General features: G+C 25.1%; 2 protein-coding genes across 2 annotated transcripts; one reads left to right on the top strand and one right to left on the bottom strand.

Annotated features, from left to right (window-relative positions):
- The first annotated feature begins 10,528 nt into the window (after positions 1-10,528).
- LOC114132823 (tyrosine--tRNA ligase, mitochondrial) lies at positions 10,529-13,790 on the top strand. The gene is made up of 10 exons (XM_027998407.2): positions 10,529-10,906; positions 10,989-11,136; positions 11,205-11,380; positions 11,571-11,784; positions 11,843-11,921; positions 12,219-12,427; positions 12,484-12,550; positions 12,609-12,797; positions 12,859-12,984; positions 13,275-13,790. Exons 1-10 carry the CDS (start codon positions 10,743-10,745, stop codon positions 13,310-13,312), a joined length of 1,410 nt encoding a protein of 469 aa, XP_027854208.2. The 5' UTR covers positions 10,529-10,742; the 3' UTR covers positions 13,313-13,790.
- LOC114132824 (serine-threonine kinase receptor-associated protein) lies at positions 13,380-24,609 on the bottom strand. Its single transcript, XM_027998408.2, has 7 exons — positions 24,311-24,609; positions 24,096-24,235; positions 16,933-17,080; positions 14,859-14,986; positions 14,667-14,779; positions 14,449-14,585; positions 13,380-14,382 (listed from the first exon to the last, which is right to left on the bottom strand). The coding sequence occupies exons 1-7, from the start codon at positions 24,423-24,425 to the stop codon at positions 14,186-14,188; spliced, it is 978 nt and encodes a 325-aa protein (XP_027854209.1). The 5' UTR covers positions 24,426-24,609; the 3' UTR covers positions 13,380-14,185.
- Between the last annotated feature and the right edge of the window lie 397 nt (positions 24,610-25,006).

Raw genomic sequence — 25,006 nt, 5'->3', positions numbered from 1 at the left:
TCGACGTCCACCGACGGAGTATTCGGAGTAGTTATACGACAGTTAAACCTATAATAATCTTAAAGTATTATGATACGATTGAAGTATAATGAAACGACGTAAGAAAACAGGTATTACTTCGGAACAATAATTGCAGTTTAGCTACCAAGCGATTTTTTAAATTGTTTTTGAAACATGTATTCGAACGAGTTAAGAACGATGGTGTGCCAAAAAAAAATTGCGCAAATAATTATTTTGGAAGTTATATCCTTTCAAAGTTTTCGTTTTTAAGTTTTTACGCGATATGACGTGTATGTACAATGCTGTACTTTCATACCGCGCCCCGCGTCTTTAACGAATTTTTCAATATGATGAGTTGGTAATAACATTAGTATAACAACAATATTATAATGATTATATTAAATTAGGTTATCGGGTAGACAAGTATAAATGAAAGTTATAATTGCAGTTTAGCTACCACGCGATTTTTTGACCTTCCAAAGTTTGCAATTTTACGTATGCGCAGAATACTACTTAAATACCACGCAAAGGACCTCAAGCCTGGTAACCGAAGGAAACTACTATAATATACAGTGGTGTATTTAGGATTTTGCTGTACTGGGTACACATTTTTTTATATTATATTATATTATTATAAAAATGAAAACGTGTGGTAACGCTCTGCTATATGGTAAGTCAATGTAATGGATGTATTAAATTTGAATTCAATGTATATTTGTATACAAAAAACGATTCTGAACGGAGATGATTTGTCAGCCTAGAATATAATACATAAAATACATCACATTTTAAATTGGGTGGTGAATAAGGAGGTTTATGTTTTAATGATCCGAATATCTCAAAATTAAATCATGTAGGGAAAATGGCAATTTAAACAACTGCTGGTGTATGTTTCAAGTTTCTATGACTTATAATCTAAAATTATTTGATAATAAGTAAATCGTTATTTTACAAGTGAATTTTTGATTTCGTAAAAATTTAAATTACTGATCAAATTTTTTTAATTGGCCAACGTTAAAGTTCTTTTATAATTATTGTAAGCTAAACTTATGGACAATCTAGTATTACATTTTCAACTCTTAGATACTTTTTTTTGTGATGGTATCACGGCGATACAGGGGGGGAGCATTACACCCGAGGTGGGCCGTCCTTCCCCAAATCTCAGATACTTACACACATTTTTTTTATAAATTTTAATTACAAAATAATTCTCAAATATTCATGATTTAGACGAATTTTTGTTGATATCTAAACTTCAAATAACACTATAAAAAAAATGTGCCCATGTATTCTTATAATTTTTTAATCACTGGAAGACTAACTAACTATAAATACTGAGGAACTTTGTATTAAATTTTCAATGCAAGTTTCCTCACCACCTTAGCACATTATGAAAATCGATATTATATTATCAATTTAAATGTTGCATGAGGTATTGCATGTGGCGCGTTTTTTTTAATGTGGTTTCCCCGAGTAAAAACTTTAGGCCTAATCCACACAGAAGATAATGGTAAACTTCCGGGCAGCTATAGTATATTAAATTGTCACGATTTATCGTGTTATACATATTTTAGCCAAAATGATAATGTTTAAAATAAATTTTAGATTTAATGATATAATATTTTTTATATGACCGGAAATCTGCCATTACCCTCATTAGCAGTGCTGAATTCAAGACATATATCATATTAATGATGATCTAATAAACAATAATCGTCGTTGTTCAATCTGATTAAACATTATAAATTTATAAAAACGCACTCTATAATTAAAAAATTATAATATATTAACATTGTTACATAATTTAGTTCATATTGATATATTTTTGTCTGCTGAATTCAATACTGGTATAATATGTGTACACTGTACACAATATATAGCTAAAATAAATATAAAAAAAATAAATTAATATTATAATACTAGTTATTCTATTAAAACTGGTAGTATTTTAACTTAAATAAGATAATTGAAATGATTTCTAATATAACACAGATAAATTAAACTTACCTGTATATTATCAATTATATTTTAATAACTCTGTATAGAAAAGTAACATATTTTTCACGTATCATTATTAATAACCCATTGTACATCTAAAATCTTGCTTGTCTTTCTTGAATATCATTATGCCAGTGATAAAAAAAATCAAATAAAACAAATCAAATGATTCTATACATAGAATGATATGGATAATAATATAAAACGCAGATACTTATATAGTCATCTGATCGCAAAGTATTCTTGAAAAATTAAAACTATAAATTAGAATAAAAACATTTAAAATTGAAGATAACTTTTGTGAAACAGAACTACTTAAAAAAAGACTAATATAGTGTACTTAGAATGAAAACAATTAACAGATAAATTATTTAAATATAAATTATAAACCATGAAATTGTATTCAAATAACTTATTGACTGACGATAAAAATTATAAAAAAACAATAGGCGTAAATATTATAAAAATATACGTTATTCTTATTAGCCAGCACAGCATTATGATTTAACTAACCAATACCTTTTACTTTCTAGTCAACATACTCGTAATATTATAATATAACTATCATCCGATGAATACCTATAAAAACAAAAAAATATATAGTATTGTGTTATTATATGTAGTATGTACCTACCACGAATTTATTAAGATATACGATATACCTATCTTAATCCATGGTACCTACAGTACTACAGGTATTATGTTTATTGAACTTATTTATGGTAATATAAGTAATATAAGTATTATGTAAAAAAAAATGCAAAATTATGTTTTATAAATGTATATATTTTTATAATGATGTATAAAATGACACTATACCATTATCAAAAAAACAAATAACACACATTCACTTAAGATTAAGTGCAATTATTACTTTTAATAACTTTTATAATAAAGGTTAAAATGTTGAGTTATTATTTAAACGGTATATTTTATCATAGGATATTTAACCGGTATACTTTTATGATAAATTCATAGAGCTTATAATTGTATATTCATCTACAAAGGTACAAGGGGTGGGGTTCAAAGCCCCTACATAAAATAAAAATATTTGTAATACTGAATTATTTTGAAATTTAGTTTATGACTTTCTCTTCCGTTTTTTGTGTACGTGAATGAGTATAAACTTAGATAATGGATTGAAATCCAAACGTAGATGAGTTTAATTGTTTAATTTATAAATAAGATATAATTTAAGCAATAATAATTATTGAAATAACTAAATTAGTAAGTATAAATTATAGTATAAACGATAAATAATCAAAAATATATTTTGTAAAATATTTAATACCAAAATTTACCTTTATTTAAGATTCTAAGATTTAGACTATGCAAAAAAACCAAGAAAATATTGATTTAAGTGAGGTGCATACTGTATATAAAATATAAATAATATATTTTTTTTAAATATACTTCATGCAAACATATAAAGAGTTGTCCGGCGTACAGTATAGACAAAATAGGTACATTACTGCGTAGTGTATTAGACGCCGAGGGATAAGTCTGTAAAAAATGTTTAAATTTAAAATATAAATAATACAATGTATAAATATTTTACCTGACTCGCAGCTGTCTACAGACTATAATATGCTGTAGTAGTTTTAATGCAGACAGGAAGCGATCACGAAACGGGTTGCTTCCGACCTACACATCTTGACATGGGGGACAAGAAGCGAACGCTACAATATACCACAATACACTTTACAACTATATATTGTTGATGACAGACATCGAGATAGATAAGAAAACTGGAGCTCGTACTAGACACCAAAAAACGGTCAGCCGATTGAAATGTTATCCCCGCACCACATTACCGTACGGAAAAAAGATAAAAAATAATATAATACCTAAGGCTTATGTAGTACACTACGTTTAATTTTTATACTAATTACTAGTGATGGTAAAATGCTATTTTTTTTATCTATTTATTTATTTATTATGTAATTGTAAAATAGCAGTGATAAATAACAGCTAGTACGATAATAATAATGGTAATAGAATATGCTGGCTAAATAATATTTATTATTAATTTTGTTTAATAAATATAAAGATCAAATAAATTGTTTATTTCTAAACTAATGTTTTTATCGTTACAATTTCGTTAAAAAAACAAAAAAAAAACATTCAAATAACTAATATCAGTTTTTATATTCATAAATAATATTTATGTGTCTATCATCGATTATTATTTTTATTCATAATTTTTATTTTTGTCAACTCTTTTTGAATCTATCATATTGATCAAGTATAATTTTTTCTTTTTATATTCTATACAAATCATTACACCATTTTAGAATACAACAATGAATATAATTTTAAATTAAAGACTGTTGCTATTCTTCAGAACATGGATCCAAAATAGTTATATGTATCTTAATGTTACACAACAGCTAATTAAACGTACATCTTAAAAAAGGTATCGCGAGTCCACCTGATGGTAAGAAATTACTTTTATGTAAATCTTGTCAACACGATCAACTCAAACTAGTTACCTCACCCAAGTAAGACAATTTTATAAATATATGAGTTTATAGATATATAGACTTATTAAATTATTTTTAGTTCATGGTTGTGGAACGAGCTAAGTAATAATAATAAAAAAATTATAATAATTGCACGACGGTATTTCCATACTATATCGAAGCAGGAGATGCCCATTTAAACTGTATAAAATACAGACAAATTTGTTAAACGACACAACTAATTTTCTAGTACATCAATTCACTCCTAATAGTCTCCTAGTAAACTCCAAAACATCAGAAATATTGTGTATAATGAGCTTTTGTAAAAGTCATCAAAATCGTACGTTAAGAAATGAAGTTATAAATGAAAATGTGTGAACTTTTTAATGGAAATTTATATTAAATTCAGAATCATAAAAATCACAGCATTCGTTTCAAGCGCCGTCGTTTCCATAGATAATAATAATAATTTATTATTATAATTATTTGCATTGATGATAAAAATTAGTGATATCACAATAAAAACCCTTCGTAAACTACATGTAAAAATGGCTAAGTAAAAAAAAATATAAGAGTTAGAAATAGAATATTATTGATAGTTAATTTGATTTTTTATAAGATAAAAGCGCATAAATTTACATTTATTAATATTCAATAATAAATAATTCATTCTACACCACGAAAGTAAGTTATTAATAATAATCATTAACACATGTTTTTTTTTTTAATCTGGCCACAAAATCAAGTAACTACGAAACGATAAACAGCATATGTTAACATTATATTGGGTATAATATAAGTACCGGTCCGTTTACTGAAACTCATCAGTCTTGTTCGAACACTCAAGCCTTCAACATCTAAAAGAAAATAAACGAATAGTTACCACGACGATCAGACCAGTGACAAGTATCGGCGCCTGTAGCAATATTGATAGGTATATAAATAAATTTACAATATTATTTTTATATTAATATATGTTTTATTATTATATTAATTTACGATAGATAACCAGCTGCCACCACGCCGTTTCCACCGACGACGCATTGTGGGTTATCTATTTCACATAAGTCGAACTGACGGCATACACCAGGCGAGCACCTCTCAGGAGGGTAAGTAAATCGACTACGGTTCGATCCTGGTTAGACGTCCGTGGTTCGACGAACACCCTCGATGTGCCAAACTCGTCGAACGGTGCCTCAGTCGCAGTGAAATGGGCATCAAGCCGACTTTAGAATAGTAAGTAATAGTATAAGTATAGTATGTAATATCTCTGCAGTGAAGCCGATTTTAGAATAGTAAGTAATAGTATAAGTATAATAAGTAACATCTCTGTAGTGAAGCCAACTTTAGAATAGTAAGTAATAGTATAAGTATAGTAAATAATAGTATAAGTATAGTATATAATATCTCTGCAGTGAAACCGATTTTAGAATAGTAAGTAATAGTATAAGCATAGTAACTAATAGTATAAGTATAGAGAGTAATAGACCAACGACACAGACCTGATTCCGGAGACAAAATAAGTATAAGTGGAATATGGCTCCTGGCGACACCACTATAAAAAAAGCGCGCCTATGCTAATACCTCTAGGGTGGTGTGGAAATTTAGCAGTTCTAAATCATCTGTCATCAAAAAATACTGAATGAGGATTATAATGTGGATTGACAAAAAATAATACGAGTACACCACATTTGGTTATAATAATAATAATAAGTAATATATTTTCACTATATAACCAAAACACATAACTAAGTATTTCTAAGTAAATTGTCTTCAATCAATATTTACGTAAGTGCTATATGTTTGTTATTTAATAAGTTTTTGTAATTTTTTAATTCTTTATATATTATATATTATAAGCCCGTTGGCTTCTCCGTGAATACCATACATGATTAATTAATTACATTTTTTTTTTTGTATAATTTATTCATTTATTTTTTCTGTTCAAATTTATAATATTTTATTTCTGATTTTTATTTTTTATTGTGTATTTAAGTATCTTAAGGAGAAAAGAAATTTAAAATTTTTTATATCATTAATTTTTTTTATTTTTGCCGTTCAAATTTATAATATTTTATTTCTGATTTTAATTTTAGACTCTGAACGAAGTGATGAATGTATTGATTTTTTATTGTATATTTTAGTATATAAGGAGAAAAAAATGTTAACATATTAAATATATTATAACGAGTTTATATACTTAGTGATATTAAATTGAATAAATTATAATAAATATATTTTGTGAATTTAGTGTAAATTTGTTTTAGCCAAGGTTTACCTGGTCTTAGATAACATTCGTATCTAAATAATAACATATCGTTATTTAGCTAAATTATTAATCGAGTGTTATATTTTAGTTATTGTCACTTAATATTAATATAAAATCAAACGCCAATGATAAAAAGTTGTATTATTTACTATGTTAATTTGTTACAGAATTATAATTATATTAATTAATATATTTTATTGGTTACTTTTTACTCACATAACTTATAATTCAAAACATTTACCCCAAGTCCTGACTATTAATACATTGAGCAACGTGAAAAACAAGAATGCACACCAAGTGTGCAACTGTAGAAGTGTTACATAGTAATTCCAAATAGAAAGACATTAAATAAAAGTACCTGCGCGCTTACGGAAAATGTATATGCATGCTGTATTGCTGTGATCTGAGTAACACAACATAGGTATTGCATTAATTATATGCACTAGTCAATGAAATTTCGTGTAAGGCAAAAGCACCAGATTCATAGGTTCTAACCACTAATATGGTTAGACACTATAATTACATAGCCTATTATTAGCAGAGTATAGTTATAAAGTTTTAACGACTCTGTAGTGCATTATTATTATTAAAACAAAGTAAAATTTTAATATTAAACTAAAAATCATAAACGTCGTATTTACTAAGAGAATATTATAAACTTAAATTTAATCATTTAAAACAGTGTTTCCCAATTTTTTTTACTCTATGCCCATTAAGGTTTAAAAGTCTAAAAAACGAAACATATCTACGTATTTCTACAGTAGCAGTATCTTTATCTTATTTATGTTTAAAAGGGAACATAATAAGAAGGACTGGGATTTTAATGCCCTAAAAAATCTCAAAAAATGCATTATACAAATGCATTTAAATTATATTTACAATAACTTAAAAATTAGAAAAAAACTTAATATTTTATTTTTATGGCATTGTTGCTATAGTATTTGTTACTTGTTTAGTTCTGGACGAACTAACTGATTACTACTGAATTCAGTAATACTTATTGAGGTCTAGCTATATGATATAATTATTATCGACGATACCTTGTCATGCTATTAAATAATTTATTATTCGAACCTTTTTCGATTTATCGAAATCTCTTATTAATCACAAGAATTTTGGTTCATTTGTAAGAACAAATTGTGAAAAATGCTCTAAGAACTAAAAAAAAATGCACTAAAATCGTCAAAAAATGCATTTAATGTTAATTTTGTCAAAAATGCAAAAAAAAAAATACTTTAAATAATCAAAACACCAAAAAAAAAGATGCCTTTGCATCAAAATTCCAGCCCTAATAATAAGTTACACAAAATAAGTTTTGAATATCCTGTAAAACTTAAATTTCGATGTATATGTAAGGGCGTAGCCCGTTTCGCCCGAGTACTCGTTTCGTGCAAATTCCAAAAAAAAAATTTGAATTATGAATAAATAATTATATACATATTACATATGGGCTGCAGGACCCGTTTCGCCCAAAAATGACCCTCACCGTTTTTCCTGGGTACCCGTTTCACCAAAATTTTGTTTTTATATGATTCCCGTTTCGCTCAGAATAGCTTAGATCAATTTGAAATTAAGTTGGCAATAGTTCAGTCAAATATTATGTTTTACTATTTTAGGGAACGTTATAAAACCTATAGTAATAAAATTACGGGTAATTGATTTAAAAAAATTAAGTCAAAATAAATATCGTTTATAAATAATATGTAAAATCGATAGCAGATAACACATAAGAAATCCAGTCGTTATCGAATTGAAATCGATCAACATCTATAAAGGGAAATTTTGAGAAATTTAGTCCAAACAGATATATACATAAAGGCGTTGAAATACCAGACATCAAAAGATGCAAGTATAATTTAAAGGCTAGTACACGCAATCAGAAATAAATAACGAGATATCGCAGTAATTATTCGCTATGAATTCATTAAAAGCATGTGTTATTTATTTCTTTATTTGGTGTAAACGCCCAGGTGGGACAAAAATATATAATAATAACATTGTTATAATTAAAAAAATAAACTATAAAGTGTAGGTATTAATAAATATGTTTTAAACGATTGAAATCGATTATTATATATGTATACATTTTTATAATAAGGTAAATTTGATTTTTTAATGAATATTAAAATATTAAATAAATATTGTGGACTAAATTTTAAATTTGTTAAATGTACCACTTTTGTGAAAAAAAAATTTTGGAAAACAAAGAGTATCGCCTCTTCGTGGTGTTTTTTTGGATAACGCTAAATGCTACTCAAATATTATAATAATTACCAACTTAATTTTAAATCGATCTAAACTACTCTGGGCGAAACGGGATCATATAAAAACAAAATTTTGGTGAAACGGGTACCCAGGCGAAACGGTGAGGGTCATTTTTGGGCGAAACGGGTCCTGCCCATATGTAATATGTACCTATATATATTATATATATATAATATGTATGTGTATATAATTATTTATTCAAAATTCAAATTTGTTAGTGTGTTAGATATTTCTGTAAAAATTTGAAAATGTCAAAATATTGGACATGTTCTTTAACAAAAGTGGTACTAAAACCTCCAGTAAACTGTCAGGTATTATACGTATAACAGTAAAAAATTTGGAGACGATGCGTTGAATGGGTGTGGATTTGTATGCGTGACAAAAAATCGGGACTTGCTTTTATATAAAAGATATTATAAATTTTTTATAAATTAAAATAATTGTTTAAAGGGTACCTTAGTGAAGCAATCGTCCACGGCCCATCTCAGAATTATGTGTAAACAGAATAGACGTCCGACGATGAATCAATTATTATTGTCGACGTCTATGAGATGTGACAACGGTTCAGTGCTTTGACCGGTCCTGCGGGGTTTGAAGTAGAGATCACTGCGTTCTAACTACGACAGTACGACTGGCGTACTTAATCTTGAGACTCGAGTAGTTAAGATGGGTCAACGTATCCAATAATAATAATAATAACCAATAGAAATGCAGTATAATAAGTCTTCAGCGCGCTGATTGGCTGTATGATGCGAAAACCCACAGAATGCCATGCCCAATGTTGTTGTTTAATAATAATTATTATTGTTATTCATTTAACGACATTATAATATTATTATATAATATATTTTCCGGGTGTAAGAATAATGATAATAATGCGAGAAAAAAATTGTTTTTATCATCTATAAGCAGTGGCGTAACAAAAAAATTTGGGCCCCCCGCAAAAATGAAAAATAGGTCCCTAAGATATTGTTATACCAAATACGACCCTTTAACCAAATGCCCCAAACTACTAGGTAATTACTATCATTTAAAGCTTAGAACTTAACTTTAAAGTATCGTGTGATCATATCTAAATTAATTTTATTTTAACACCTTTTAATTGTCATTATATTTGATGTTTGAAATTTGAAATTTGTTTGATCATAATTGTGTCTATAAAAAAAAAAAATCATTATGCAACTACCTATTATGAAATTGAATTAGTCGTAAAACGTCATCACATTATTATTTCTACATTTTTAATTTCTATACGTTATATTGCCTGTCGCTTAGATCAGTCTTCTTCAAACATTTTTGGACTCGTGACCCACTTTTTTAGGCCTATATTTTCCGTGACCCACGTAAGCATCGTACAAAACCTAAAATTACTAAAATTTAATTTTTATTTAAAAAAAAAAAACTTATTGTGACTCAAAAAATGGATTTGCGACACACTTGGTTGAAGGCCACTGGCTTAGATCATATACTTGGTTAGGTTAGGTTCTAAGGCCTGTCGGCACGACTATAGATACTATAATCTATATTATTATATTAATGATAATAAATAATAATGATTTTGAGTTATGAATATTACATTTATTTCAAATTTTAATCCTTTTCATTCACCTACTGTTTAATTAGGTAGTTCGGTACATTGGTACGATTAATATTATAAAGTTACTACGATTTCCAAATCCGGCGTGTTTAAGAAATCCATCTACCAACGTTTGATAAATCTATTGTTTTGTTTTAAATTATTTCAAAAAATGTGCCGTTGTCTGTTGTCCAAGCGTCGGTTAGTGGATGCCGTCGGCCGCACATATGATTTTTTTTACAACCATCATCGTATCCAGCGATTCTACTCAAACAGGAACGTGTTAAAATTATATGAACGACAAATCTTACAAAACATGTTTCCTGAGAATTCTAGGTAAAAATCAAATGAAACATGTAATCATTTATATTGAATTTTGTCTTAGCAGAACTATTGTATTCTTATTGTTATATTCTAGCAATGAAATAATCGATTTATTGACAAAGAGAAACCAATGTGTTTATGCCGGATTTGACCCGACAGCGGACAGTTTACATATAGGAAATTTACTTGTCATTATAAACCTATTGCATTGGCAGCGAGCCAATCATAAAGTTATCGCATTGGTCAGTCATAAATTATTTTGTTTGTAAGTGGTCTTTTAAATTGTTCACAGTCGTATTTTAATTTGTAGATTGGTGGTGCTACAGCCCAAATAGGTGATCCAAGTGGTAAATCAAAAGATCGAGAAAAACAGTCTTCACAAATGTTATCACATAACGTTAAAGGCATTTCCCGTAGTTTACAATCCATATTTGACAACCATGCCAAATACTTTTGGAAACAAAAAGATCCTCTACCAGAACCAATGTGAGCATTTTGAGGTATTCTTATTGATTTGGCTTGATTATTCGATAATACAAAAATTTTAAATTAATAGTTTTATGTGTGCATAATTTAAGTGATATAATATATTAGATATTTTATTGAAAACAATCATGAAATAATAAAAATGTTTACATTTAAAATAATTTAATAACTAATAATTTGGTGTTTTTAGAATAGTTAATAACATGGAATGGTATGAAGGGATTGGTGTCATTGACTTCATGAACAATATTGGTCGACATTTCAGAATGGGTACAATGTTGTCCAGGGATAGTGTTAAGACTCGTTTATCTGGTAGTGGGATGAGTTTTACAGAGTTCACTTACCAGGCTTTTCAAGCTTATGATTGGCTACATTTGTTTAATGAACACAAATGTTTATTTCAAGTAAGTGTGACGATATAAACATTTTAAAATTGTATGAAATGTTTTTATTTAATTTTAGATAGGAGGAAATGATCAAATGGGTAACATTATGTCTGGTCAAGAACTAATTAGTCGACAGAAAAATGCCAAAGTTTATGGTATAGTATAATTTATTGTTTTTAATTAGTTATAAATTATATCCATTGTTGTGTTTTTTTTTTTTGATTTATTATCTAACCATTAAATAATCAATTTTTATACTGTTGTATTTAAGTGTTTTTTAAAATGTTTTTGTTTTCTTAAGTAAAAATAAAATATTAATATTAATATGTCGTCTAACATTTAATGATTTAATGCACGGTGAAAATATACATACAAGTTACCAATCTTCTAGCTCTGAACCAACCTAAAGCTAAACTATGTAATGCGTTAATATAAATATATTTTATTTGCAGGGCTTACAGTACCCCTAATAACTACTGACTCTGGGGACAAGTATGGTAAATCAGCTCATAATGCTGTATGGCTAAACTCAGATCGAACTTCACCTTTTGAACTATACCAGTTTATGATACGCACAGTAGATGCCGATGTAGAGAAACTGTTAAAAATGTTTACATTCCTTTCATTACCTGAAATAGCTGAACTGATGAGAAAACATAAAGTAAATAATAATAAAATATCAAAAACAATTATCACTTTTTAAAAATTGTATTACAGGCAACTCCCGATAAACGAATTCCTCATGAAACATTGGCACGTCAAGTTACCACATTAGTGCATGGAGGTAAAAATTATACTTTACGCATTATTAACTTTTGTTGATTGATGTCTGTGTGTTTTAGAAACGGGTCTTCAAGAAGCATTGGTAGCAACTTCAGCATTATATGATAAGAGCATTGAAACCCTTAGTACATTAAGTGTTAATGATGTCTTAAAAATATTTAATGGTGCAACCGTGGTTGAATTAATGCTTGAACCTGGCATAACTGTACTGAATATGGCAATGAAGGCAAAATGCTTTTTAACCGAGAGTAATATTCTAAATTAATAGAAAATAAATGATTATAATTTATTATGTTTTTTATTTTTCAGGGGATGCATATCGAATAATTGCAGCCGGTGGATTTTATATTAACCATCAGAGAATAACCAATATAGATGAAATTGTTACTTTGTCTATACACATTTTACCTAATAATATTTCTTTAGTAAGAGTTGGTTAGTAAAAATATTTATAAAATATGATCTTAAATTTGTCATGATTTATGTTTTAGAAATCAAGTGGTAAAACAGTAATATATAATACAAAATACAAAAAAAAAAATTTTTCTATGATTAAGATTTTAGTATATTATGTTCAAAATCTATAATTTCTCATCAAAAAAATTAAATTTTTAACTTATTTAGTATTTAACAATATCATGTTTTACCTTATTGATTTTTTACATTATCAAAAAAATTATTTCAGAATTAATGAATTAATGTTTAATCTATTTTACTAATTTTAGGTAAAAGAAACTATTGGATTGTGAAGTGGATAATGTAAAATAATAGAATAATATGATTACTGAAAAAAAAAACACAGAATTTATGTACTAGATAATAAAATACAATTTTGAAAAACATAAATAAATTGTTTATTTCAAAGTCCTTTCTCATAATATTAAGATCTTAAGTCTTGCGGTATAAATAAATATATTAATAAATAAAAAAATTATTATCAAGTTGTAAAAACATTTTAGTTACTTGGAAAATAACTTAAACCGCATATTAGACATAATCTGTATCCATACATTGGAACACAGTAGATACAGTCTTGTTCCAAGCAATAGTAAGTAAATAACAATATTTCACAATAATTACAATTTAAAACAATTTGTTTGGAAATAAATATAATTATAAACATTTTCGTATCCCACAGTAAATTGATAATGAAATCAGCTTTGCTTTTAGTTGATTTTTTTTTTAACTTAGTATTTTCTTTACATAATATGACATTAACACTGCAATTGGAAACACAAAGTATTCTAATATGTCATGTTTTAATGTCAAAAAGGTAAAAGATTTATTAATTTTAAATTTCAGCACGTGAATGTGTGAATGAAAAAAATTAAATCTTGTGGTATGTTTAATTCATAATGAGAAAAAAATTTCATATAAGGGTACACAATTGATAAGTAATATTATCATGTTTTACCAAGTATATGATTCTTTTTAAAATTATTAAAAGTTGAAAATAAAATCAACAGCTATTGATTTGAAAATATTAATTCATTAGATTTTAGAATGATAAATATTTTTCTTTAACTGGTAATGTTTTGGTCATTCAATAAGTGATTTATATAAACGAAAATTACATTTTCAATAACATAAATAATTTGGCTTTGGATGAAAAGTATGCTGCATTTGATTTATGACATTAGATGGCTGTTATTTCTTGTTGGTGTAAATCTTGTGGAGAGCCAACTTTATCTACACACTTCCATAAGCCATATGTCTTTCCAATGGTTGTTTGCCACAGACGTAGAGTTCCATCTTCAGAACCAGAAGCATATAACTCACCATCAGGTGAGAAACGGACACAGTGTACAGGTCCAAAATGACCTTTGAAAGATTCTGAAAATAAAAATAATTATACATATGTTTACATACTCAGTTAGCATTCAAAATTATCACCCTTACCAATTTCTTTTCCGGTGGTATAATCAAATTTATACATCTTAAGGTCTTCCCCCCCGCATACAAACATAGTCTTGTCCCTGTGCAATGATGCTGTGTTCACGAGTGTTGGTACAGTGACTTCATTGACTTTTGATAAACTATCAATGATCACAAATATTTAATAAGCTTAATAAAACTCAACTATATTTAAACTATAAATACTGGAATAATATTATTACCTTTCAGCATTCCAAAAACTGACGCAATTTCCATGGGCAATTGTCACAATAGATTCGTCTCTGGACACTTCCAAACTCGTTGGTATAGCACTGAATTCCATCTTGTGAATTTCCTAAATAAAATAACAAATAGATATTTTAACAAAAAAAACAAATAAATAAGTAAAGCACCTTAAAAGCTTTTTAACATACTTGTCCAGACAAGGGGTCCCAAATTCTAACTGTCTTGTCATCAGCACATGAAATTATTCTTCTATCATTTTGAAAGAACATGACGTGTTTTATACCAGATGTATGTCCGTTGAATGTAGTAACAGCCTCTGTATGAAACAATTAAATAATACAGTCAACTAAATAATTTGTGTTGCAATACAATATATCATATACAAAAATTTATAAAAATTATATATCTATGGGATGTTATTACTTATTTAAATATGTATAGTTGTTAGAAAATTAAATTTATTATAAAACCTTAAAAATGATTATAAAATCTAAGAAAATGCATTTAAAATTTAAAATATTAGACTTAATTGCATAAATTTATTACATTTACCTCCTTACTATGGTACTACAAAGCTTATATCCCACAGTACTATTATTTCTATTTCATTATATTTTATTATTATAATAATGGAATGTACTGAATTAGATTATGGTATTCTTTCCTATAAATTTTAATTGGCCTTTTATTTGTATTATAAAAATATAGATTATTTTAAAATTATTTTATTATTATTGTATTTAGGAACTATTATGAATATTCTCATTTATGTATGCTATAATCTTTAAGTGTTGAACTATAATTAACTATTTGTTAAATGTTGATAAAAAAAAAAATATATATATATATATATAAAGTATTGAGTAAAATTTTTATGCCCAAGTTAGTTAAAACAAATTTAATTTATTTCATTTTTAATAATGTGCCAAATTAACAATTTATCACAAATACAACAAAAATAAAATAGTTATTAAGGTGTAAAATAATCTTAATTGGATAATTAATTGTTATACGAAATAAAAAAGGAAGAGTCAGAATTGGTTATAGATAAACAACAATGAAGTTGTTCATTTAAACTATACTCAGTCAAGGAAGTTCGTAGATTAAAAACAACATGATGTCAGGTAAAGTGTGAAGAAACGTTGAAAGGAATTCAAGTCAGTACATAAGGTGAATTAATTTATCCATTTAATAATTTTGTCAAAAATTTAAGGTCTACGATCTGCTAATGTATCTAGGTTGAGATAATAATTATTATATTTCAAAATTATAAAAAAGGTTTAAATTAATTATAATTAATAAATAAAAAATAAAAATATTAATATAAAAAATAAATAATTGTTAAAGGAATCAGCTATTTATTTATATTATTTATTAAAGGGTGAAAATTCAATCTATTTCTATTTTCTAGTACCTAACATTGTCAAAATTTGTATAATTATAGACATTTACATTTTACACTATTTGAGAAATAGCGTTACACGGTAAAATAAATGGCTTTTATTGAATACAAGATTTTTCATAATTTTTTTGTATAACTTATAGTATATTATCATAATACAACTTAAAACTGTACCATTTTGTCCACACCCACATTTTAAAACTGAATACAAAAATGTCATACTCCAATAATATTTAAAAATGCAAGTCAATAGTTAAAAACCAAATATATAATAGAAAATATTATTCTGTACAGAATGGAGCATCAAAATTGTTAACAATAACTTTCAAATGTAACATGATATGACTGCCTAATCTATGTAAAAAAAAATTTTTTTTTTATAAACAAATGTGTATTGGAATAAAAAATAATTTATTTTTCAAAATGTAATAAATAAAAGCCTTAGGGGAAAAAAATACAACAATTACTTCCCTCCAACCCTGTCTAATTACTTATATTCTCATAATACTATTATACTATTATATTTAGGTTGGGGTGGGATATGAAAACAGTTCGCTGTTATAAAATAATCCAAGGCCAATAGGCCAGTGACAGATCGACCATGTAAAGTTTATTGGCTTGAGCTACTGTTACAAACATTAGAAGTGGAGGGCCTTGAATAAAAATCACGTTTACAGATAATAGTGTTGTTTAAATGCATGAGAAAACAGTTCCTGATAAGACTGGATAGTACTATATTGGAAAAAAAATAACAAAGGTATAATATTGTCACTAAAACTCATATGCCCATATATAATTAATTTCGCTCTAATAAATAATGTCCATTAAAACATATAACATTTCCTATATAGAATACTAACCAGCTGATTTGTTGAGATCAAATATTCTGAGCAATTTTTCATTGGAGCCAGTTGCAAGAAAAACACTGTCTCTTGAGAAATTTACACTTTTTACAATGTGTTTATGTTGAAAAGATTGTACTTCACCACCAGTTTTTGCATCCCAAATCTGAAAATGTAAAATACCTATATTAATTAATAAATAAACAAATTATATTAAACAATTTCTTTTTTTGAACAAAACAAATTTAATAACCAATGTGAGCATACTTAATTTTTATAGCATGTATTTAAAAGTTATTAGTTATAACTTATAACTTGGGAATAACTTACACAATTGTATAATTAAAATTGTTGGTTACTTTTAATAAATTATAATATATATTAGTAATATTATACTATTTTAAGAATATAGATATGAAATTAATGATTAAAAAATTATATATAAATGATAATAGATTGCAATAATTATTCATGGATATAAAAAAAAAAATAATATTTTTCAAGTAATTTTCATGAATGTAGTTTATATAGTACATAAGTTTAAAAGAGAATAATTTTGTACTTGAATTAGTTATGTTTGGTTACTGGACATATCACTGATTTTCAAACAAAATATGTAATTTAAATAATATTAAAATTTACTACCTAATAATATTTATAACTTATTTTTATATATTTTGTAGATAAATTTTTTTAAATTATATTTTAAAAATGTTGTTTTTAAGATTCATTTAGATTTAGGTTTTTAACATTTAATATTAATGTTTAAATGCTATATTATTTTAATTGTATGATTATTATATTAATATTAAGAAACTGAAAAACATTTATTAAATAAGTCTTCACGAGCTCCCACAAGAGTATACTCAGTGGGGCTCATTATTCTGTCGTTATAAATAAATAATCTAATGTGTTTTTATTGCAATAACTTAATCCGTCTTGTATAACATACTATACTTTAGATATTTGCATTTTAAGTTTATAACTGAAGATTATGCATCAAAGATATAGACAATAATGTATACATTTCTTTTGTAAACCCTAACTATAAAAATATAAAAGATAAATTGATATTATTTTCAATTCATTTGGAAATCAGATGTAAATAGTATACCAGAATATGATTATCAAATAAAAATTTCCATTTTTAATGCATTAAATTGAATAAAAAAATTACAAATTTATAAAAAAATAATTTGAATGAATACAAATTTCTACACTTTTTATCCATGTAATAAACTGAATAATTTGAAAGTCTAAAAACAGACAATATAATAATAATCTTACCCTAAGGAAAGCAATTATTTTTCTTTTCTTTGATTTCTGTATAGTTTTGTTAGGCCTAGTTATAATTTTAAAACTAGATAAACTGTTCTTTTAAAGTGTAAATTTAGATTTTTAAAATTGAATTTGATCAAAAAAGAAAAAAAATAGTTGATTTAGATCAGGTTTCAATCACATTTAATTCACAACTCTCAAAACCCTTCCATCATCCAAAAGATATGTGCAGTAAATATTGACTCTATAAAACAATGCCAATTAACTCATAAGTTATCTAAATTCCAAATTCTAAATATATCAAAGTAACCTTTTAATCAACGTCATTATATATTTATATATGTAATATATTCTAGTATATTGAATAATATGATTGTAATAAAATAAAATATGAATAATATTTTTTTTCTTTTGGTGGCCTTTAGTGCTAACTGCTTATATATAAATATAAATGTGTAAATTGAACTATCAGTAACAAAAGGTTGAACCACCCTGGTATAAAGATAATTTTTTCCTTACGGCATTTAAATATTATTTCAAAATATTTTTTTAGTTCATGTATGCATTTAGTGCAAATATAAACATTATATCAAGTAATCTATTTAAAAATTATTAAATAATTTATTCTTTCATTGTAAAAATTATGTAATTTCATAATAAAATAAAATCAAGGTTTAAAATTTATTTATTATAAACCTGAATTTATTATTAGTTGTTTACTGTTATATAAATTATTTAAGTCATAAAATAATAAAAGTATTGTATCTATGTTATTAAAATAAACAAAATTATATCCTGTTCTACAGACATTTATCCTTGATGAATATGAAATTCTTTGCATGAACAGACTACTAATATAAAATCATAATGATGTAAAGCAAAACTAATATTATTTATGCTTTAATTTTTAGATAATATATTATAATCACATCTAAGATTATTATTATAATTTTCATTTATAGGCATATATATTATATTATATTATATATTATATTTAATTTACTGTTGATTAGGTACCTATGTATAATTGTTAATTATAATTAAAATTTAATATATAAGTACTTATAATCAATGATAATACCTATAAAAAACTATTTATTACTACTTTTTTAAAAACAAAAACTTATTTAATTTAGTGGCTATTAAAGAATTTATTATAAATATTTTTTTTTCTAATCAAACAATAAAATTAATATTTAGCAATATAAATCAAAAAATGTAAGCATATTTTTTTAAATGCATTACCAACATATTTTTATGATGTATTAACACATAATGTTTGTGTATAAAACATTATAAAACAACAACATGGGTTAGATGATATATAAAATGTAAATATATAACAAAATAGGTACTTACAATAAATTTATTAATTATGATATTTAAGATTAGAAGATTAAAACATGGAAAACATGCAATTCAACATTTTTACATCGGGGAAACTTTATCCATAATACTAGTTTAGGTAGGAATTTAATAACAATTTATTTAAATATATGGTTAAAAATTGTAGTTTTTTATATTTTTAAATTATTTCAACTCAAATGTTTTTAATAAGTTTTAATGTAAGTAATAAAAAACACGACAAAATACTATATTTTAATCGATTTTAATATAGATAGTAAACGAAATACTGTAAAAACATTATTTTAACTAAATTATGACTTCATATCAAAAAATCCATATTTTATTCAAAAGTGTTAAAATAAAAATAACAATGAATTGGAATAAATATGATACTAACTAAACCACAAGTACAAAATTATTCAAGTTAAGAATTTTTATACTTTAAAATTAAATTTATATCCTCCCTCCCCCATTCACAAAAATAAAAACGAAACATAAAATCTAGATATCAGCATGAACTGAAATTCAATAAGAAAAATACATTAATAACTACAAAATATTTATTTCTGCTTAAAAAAATAAAATTAATACTGTCAATTAGTAAGCTATAAAGAACATAATCCTTTTTACTGAAGATCTGGAAATCAAGATATACAAAATTTTCAACCAGTACAGCACTGAATCAATAATATTAGGTAGGTAATTTAAATATTTCTTATTATTTATAATTATAATTATAAACTGATGTTCTCTGGAAATATATAACCAATGTTCAAATGATTATTTCACAAAAACCGAATTTTCAAATTAGATTTTGTTGTTTTTAATTAATAATTTAATTGTTAAAAATAATGCAAAATGTATGTAGTTTAGTATTAATCCGTTATTATTAGAGCTATAAGCTTGAAAATTTGCATGTTTTTTAAATTTTGTACACAAGTTAGGTAATGGTAGGTATAGGTTGTAGTCACGTTTCAAACTTCAATAAGATATATTTTAAGTACACCAACTATAGGAAAAAGAGAACTATATACATTTTCGGATGGTTTAAGTAAATTCCAAAATTTATTTAAAATTCTAGTATTTAGTTTTTAACTTCCTGTAATAAATATACAAAAAATATACTATATAATATATATAAGGTATTATGTATGTATGTATGTATGTATGTATGTATGTATGTGATACAAGAATGAAAATTGTAGTAACAATTCATATAAGCAATTAAGGTTTCATTAATCCTAGATTCTAATTTTTTTTTTAAATTTTAACACTTTAAAGAAATACATTTTTTTATTTTATAAATAGGTTGATAGGTTTTTTGTCAAAACTAATATCATAAATATAAAGTTAACAAATACTCTACTATCTATTAATTAAAAAATAAATAAATAATTGCAAAATTTATTTGAAAAAAAAAATTCAAAAATTTCACGTTAATTGAAAATGTACAGCTTTAGTTATTATTATTACTAGAACTACAATTTATATTATCTAATAAAAAATAGTAAAATACACAATAAAAATAAAATAAAATTTACATAAAATTTAGCAATATTTATAAAATTATCACTAGGTGTTTTATAATTTAGAAACAAATGGAATAGTCACTATTTTAGAAGCTAAATCAATTTTGTTAGTGTTACTTTTAAATAGATGATTGCATTTTCAATATATTTTTTAAATTTTTTTTTCCAAACTTAAAATCACTGATGAAATTAGAGCATAATATATCTTAGTATATTGACTAGTCTTCTTTCATATTACTTTTTTTTTTAATTAATCATAATATAAAATATGGCAACACTATAATAATGCTGGATAATGGAAAAACAAATTTTAATTGATTCCTAGTATACTGCTGGTTTTGATCAGTAACATACAACATTTTTATTTTATTTTTTAGAAAATTTAGAAAGTAAGGTCAAAAATTCTTAGTTTTTATAAAGATACATGTTTTTTTTTTTAAGTATTTAACAGTTAAACAGAAAAAGATGTTTTCTAAAAAAAATTAATAGGGTTCTTTTTCATTGAATTTTTTATTTGTTCAGCACAGACATAAATGCCTAGTAGTGGTTCTACTTTACACTTAATATTTTATAAAATTTTCTCGGAACATAGCCATAAAATAAAACAGTTTGCATATATGTTAGTAAAATAAACCAACAAAACCTAAAATTATTTTATGGGTACAGTATACACAGGTGACTTAATTTATAGTTATTTACAGTTATTGTTATACACAACTTTATCATTATATTTTGGAAATCTGCAAGTCAAAATGTTAAAAAAATGAAAATAACAATTTTTTTTCATTGATTTTAAAATTTTGTTGGAATACTTATACTAAGTTCATGTAGAAGAACGTCTGTAAAGAATCACTGGCCTAGTATTTTATAATATAAAAAGAGTAAAAACATGATCTTTAAGTGCTTTAAAAACCAGATTTAGGTACCTAACTATTTTAAGATGAAAGAATAAAGTAGGTACCTCGGTAGGTACTAATAAAATAATAGTAACTTGTGGTAATAATATAAAAAAATTTAAACTACTTATTGCAAATACAGCAATAACTAAAGAAAAATTATAAAATAAAGCGAAATAATCTCAAAATAATTGTATATTTAAAAAATATAATTGTTCAGTTTTTGAATCCATTAGGGATTAAATAAATTCTGCACTGGGAAAGTTAAATTAATCTACATCAGAGTACTCATTTTGAATATAAATAAACATAATATATTAGGTAGATAAATAAAGAAGTTTCATAAATCCAAAATATAAATACCTAATACTTATAATTTAAAAGCGATAGATTTTTTTTTTTTTAATTTATTTATTATCAAGTTTATTATGAAATAAAATTTTTATTATACTATGTAAATTTTAAAATAATGTCACTATTTTCAAGGTAAAAATAAGTTATATAAAATTATAATAATTTTTAGGAGATTTACTCAAAAGTTAGGACCATGCTTTGTAATAGAATATTGAAAATAAAGTTTTAAATATAAATACCTAATAAAAATTTTTTTTGTTCATACTCTTTTTGATGTATCATTAAAAATATTTAAAATATCTAATTTTTAATTTCATTATAACATTTATTATAATATATATTTTATCTATACTTAAGCCATATGCTGTCACCTACTTTTTATTTTATCGTTCCTCATTATCAGTTTAGAAAAATACTAAAATATTATAAAACTTGAAATAAAAAATTATAATTAAAATTATATTATATGAAAAATAGAAAACTGATTTATATTTTCAATTATTTTAAAACATTTTATAAACTCTTTGATAAGCTATGAAGTTTTTATAAGTTTTGTCATTACAGCCCATATAAATTTCAATATCAATGTTTTTTGCTTTATTTTATAGGATAAAATAATATAAAATCATAGGTTGATTACCTAGTAATTTCTATTTGAGTCTAGAATCTAAAAATAACAAATAATTAAGGTACAGACAAAAAAATTGTATTGTCAAATCTTTAAAATAAATTAAATCAACAATTTAATTGAGATAATTTGATGGATCAGTTTTCTGTCATTCGCAGTCCGGATTCCAGCCAACGGCCAACTGTTGTTATAAATCTTTACCTATAGGCTATATTTATTTATACTAATTCAAGAGATGTATTTTATAAGTTATTGATAAAAATAGTGATAATGATAAAGGATATCATTTGAAAATTATAATTGTGTTTATACATTTTTAATTCATTTTCTGAAGAACATCTATGTTTTTTTTAATTAACTCCTCTGACAATTCTAAAGAATATTAAATTAAAGTAGGTAATAAGTATTATAAATTATGATAAAAATTTTAAGTACTTAATCATATTAATGAAAAACTTTTTGAATTTTTGCTTTTCTATGTATTTTTATATTTTAATCCTGTCTATTGTTATTATCTAGTAGATAATGTTTTGTAGGGTAATAATTAACAACACTACATACTAAATTAGTTCTGGGCGATGAGTGATTAAACTGTATATTTAAGACACAGTTATTAATTATTATCTATAACTATCAACATATTAATATGTACTAATGTACTATCTGTGTGTACATAATTGTAGGGATTAGGTAAATAAGCTTTAGAAATACTTTTATAAGTCAACTTAAGTTAGTTTTCTTAAAAATTAATATAGGTACATTTTTATTCAATAATTAACTGAGAAGTTAAAATTAAAATAAAAAGAAACGGTAGATATTGAAAAAAATGTATTCTGTACAATGTATAGTCTATATTAACTTTTGGTCCAAGTAAACCATATCAAATATGTTATTTAATACTAAAATGATATTTATAGTATTTAAGTACAAATATAATTATTGTTAATATCTGAATAATTACTCATATTTTAATAAAAAATGAATTGATTTTTGTTTAGAACTATCATTATAATTTAAATGAATAGTGAAACAATGTCCATATACAAACATGTACAATAATCTAGGAAGCAAATAAACAATAACACACAAGGAAGTTAAACTCAAGGCTGAAACTAGTTATTTATTTCATTAAAAAAATAGTATTCATACCTTAGCTTCAAAATCTGCAGCACCACTTGCAGCTACTGTCGCTTCTTTGTTCAAGGCTACCCCCCAAACGGCACCTTTGTGGCCTTCAAATGTACCAATCCAATCACCAGTATCTCCTTGTCTCAACATGGGTTTTCCATCTGAATCAACAACATACAAATTAATAAGCAAATTATACATACACAGCGTCAAAGGGGAATTTATATACTACATACCTTTGCACGCAGATATTAAGAAATATCCATAGTCGGTGTTGTCGCTGAAATCCAAGTGTACGACAGGCCTGGTGTGCCCGCTGCAGGTTAATGGCGTTTGCTTAAAACTCGACATTTTTCACATAAAATATAAACAGTTAAATACAATAATAATTTCCGATGTGTATATGTGTATAGGACTTTCAATTAAATCGAAAGAACTTTATAAATTAAAAAAAAACTTTACTGGAGGATACATTAATGGCAACACGTTACACGAACGCTACGCTAAGTCGCAAACGAGTTACTGAAGTTGTAAATAAATGTAAAAAACAGGTTGATAAAAGATTGTAACGCGCAGTGTGACCAAATCGGTACAACGGAATTCCCCTATCGTCACCTTCAAAAACAGTATGACGTATAATATTATTGAAAACAAATAATTAATAATAAAGAAAAACATTTTAAATTAAAATTAATAAATTAATTGCAAAAAGTTATAACTATGTATTTACAATATTTTTTTTACAAATGAACCATAAGGTGTGAACGATATTATAATGGGTCAAGACATTAGACGATTGACAAATTAATTTTTTGTGAAATATATACATTTTATATTTGCTTTTTTTAGCGAGGCATTAGAATTATCTTCAAGATTTAGGAATTTTTTATGCTTGTACACATATCTATATAATATCTTTATTTCACAAATGC

This window comes from Aphis gossypii, chromosome 1 (assembly GCF_020184175.1).
Source record: "Aphis gossypii isolate Hap1 chromosome 1, ASM2018417v2, whole genome shotgun sequence".
Classification (NCBI taxonomy): Eukaryota; Metazoa; Arthropoda; class Insecta; order Hemiptera; family Aphididae; genus Aphis; species Aphis gossypii.
Note: the sequence above shows the minus strand (reverse complement) of the source record. Positions and strands in the feature narration are given on the sequence as shown.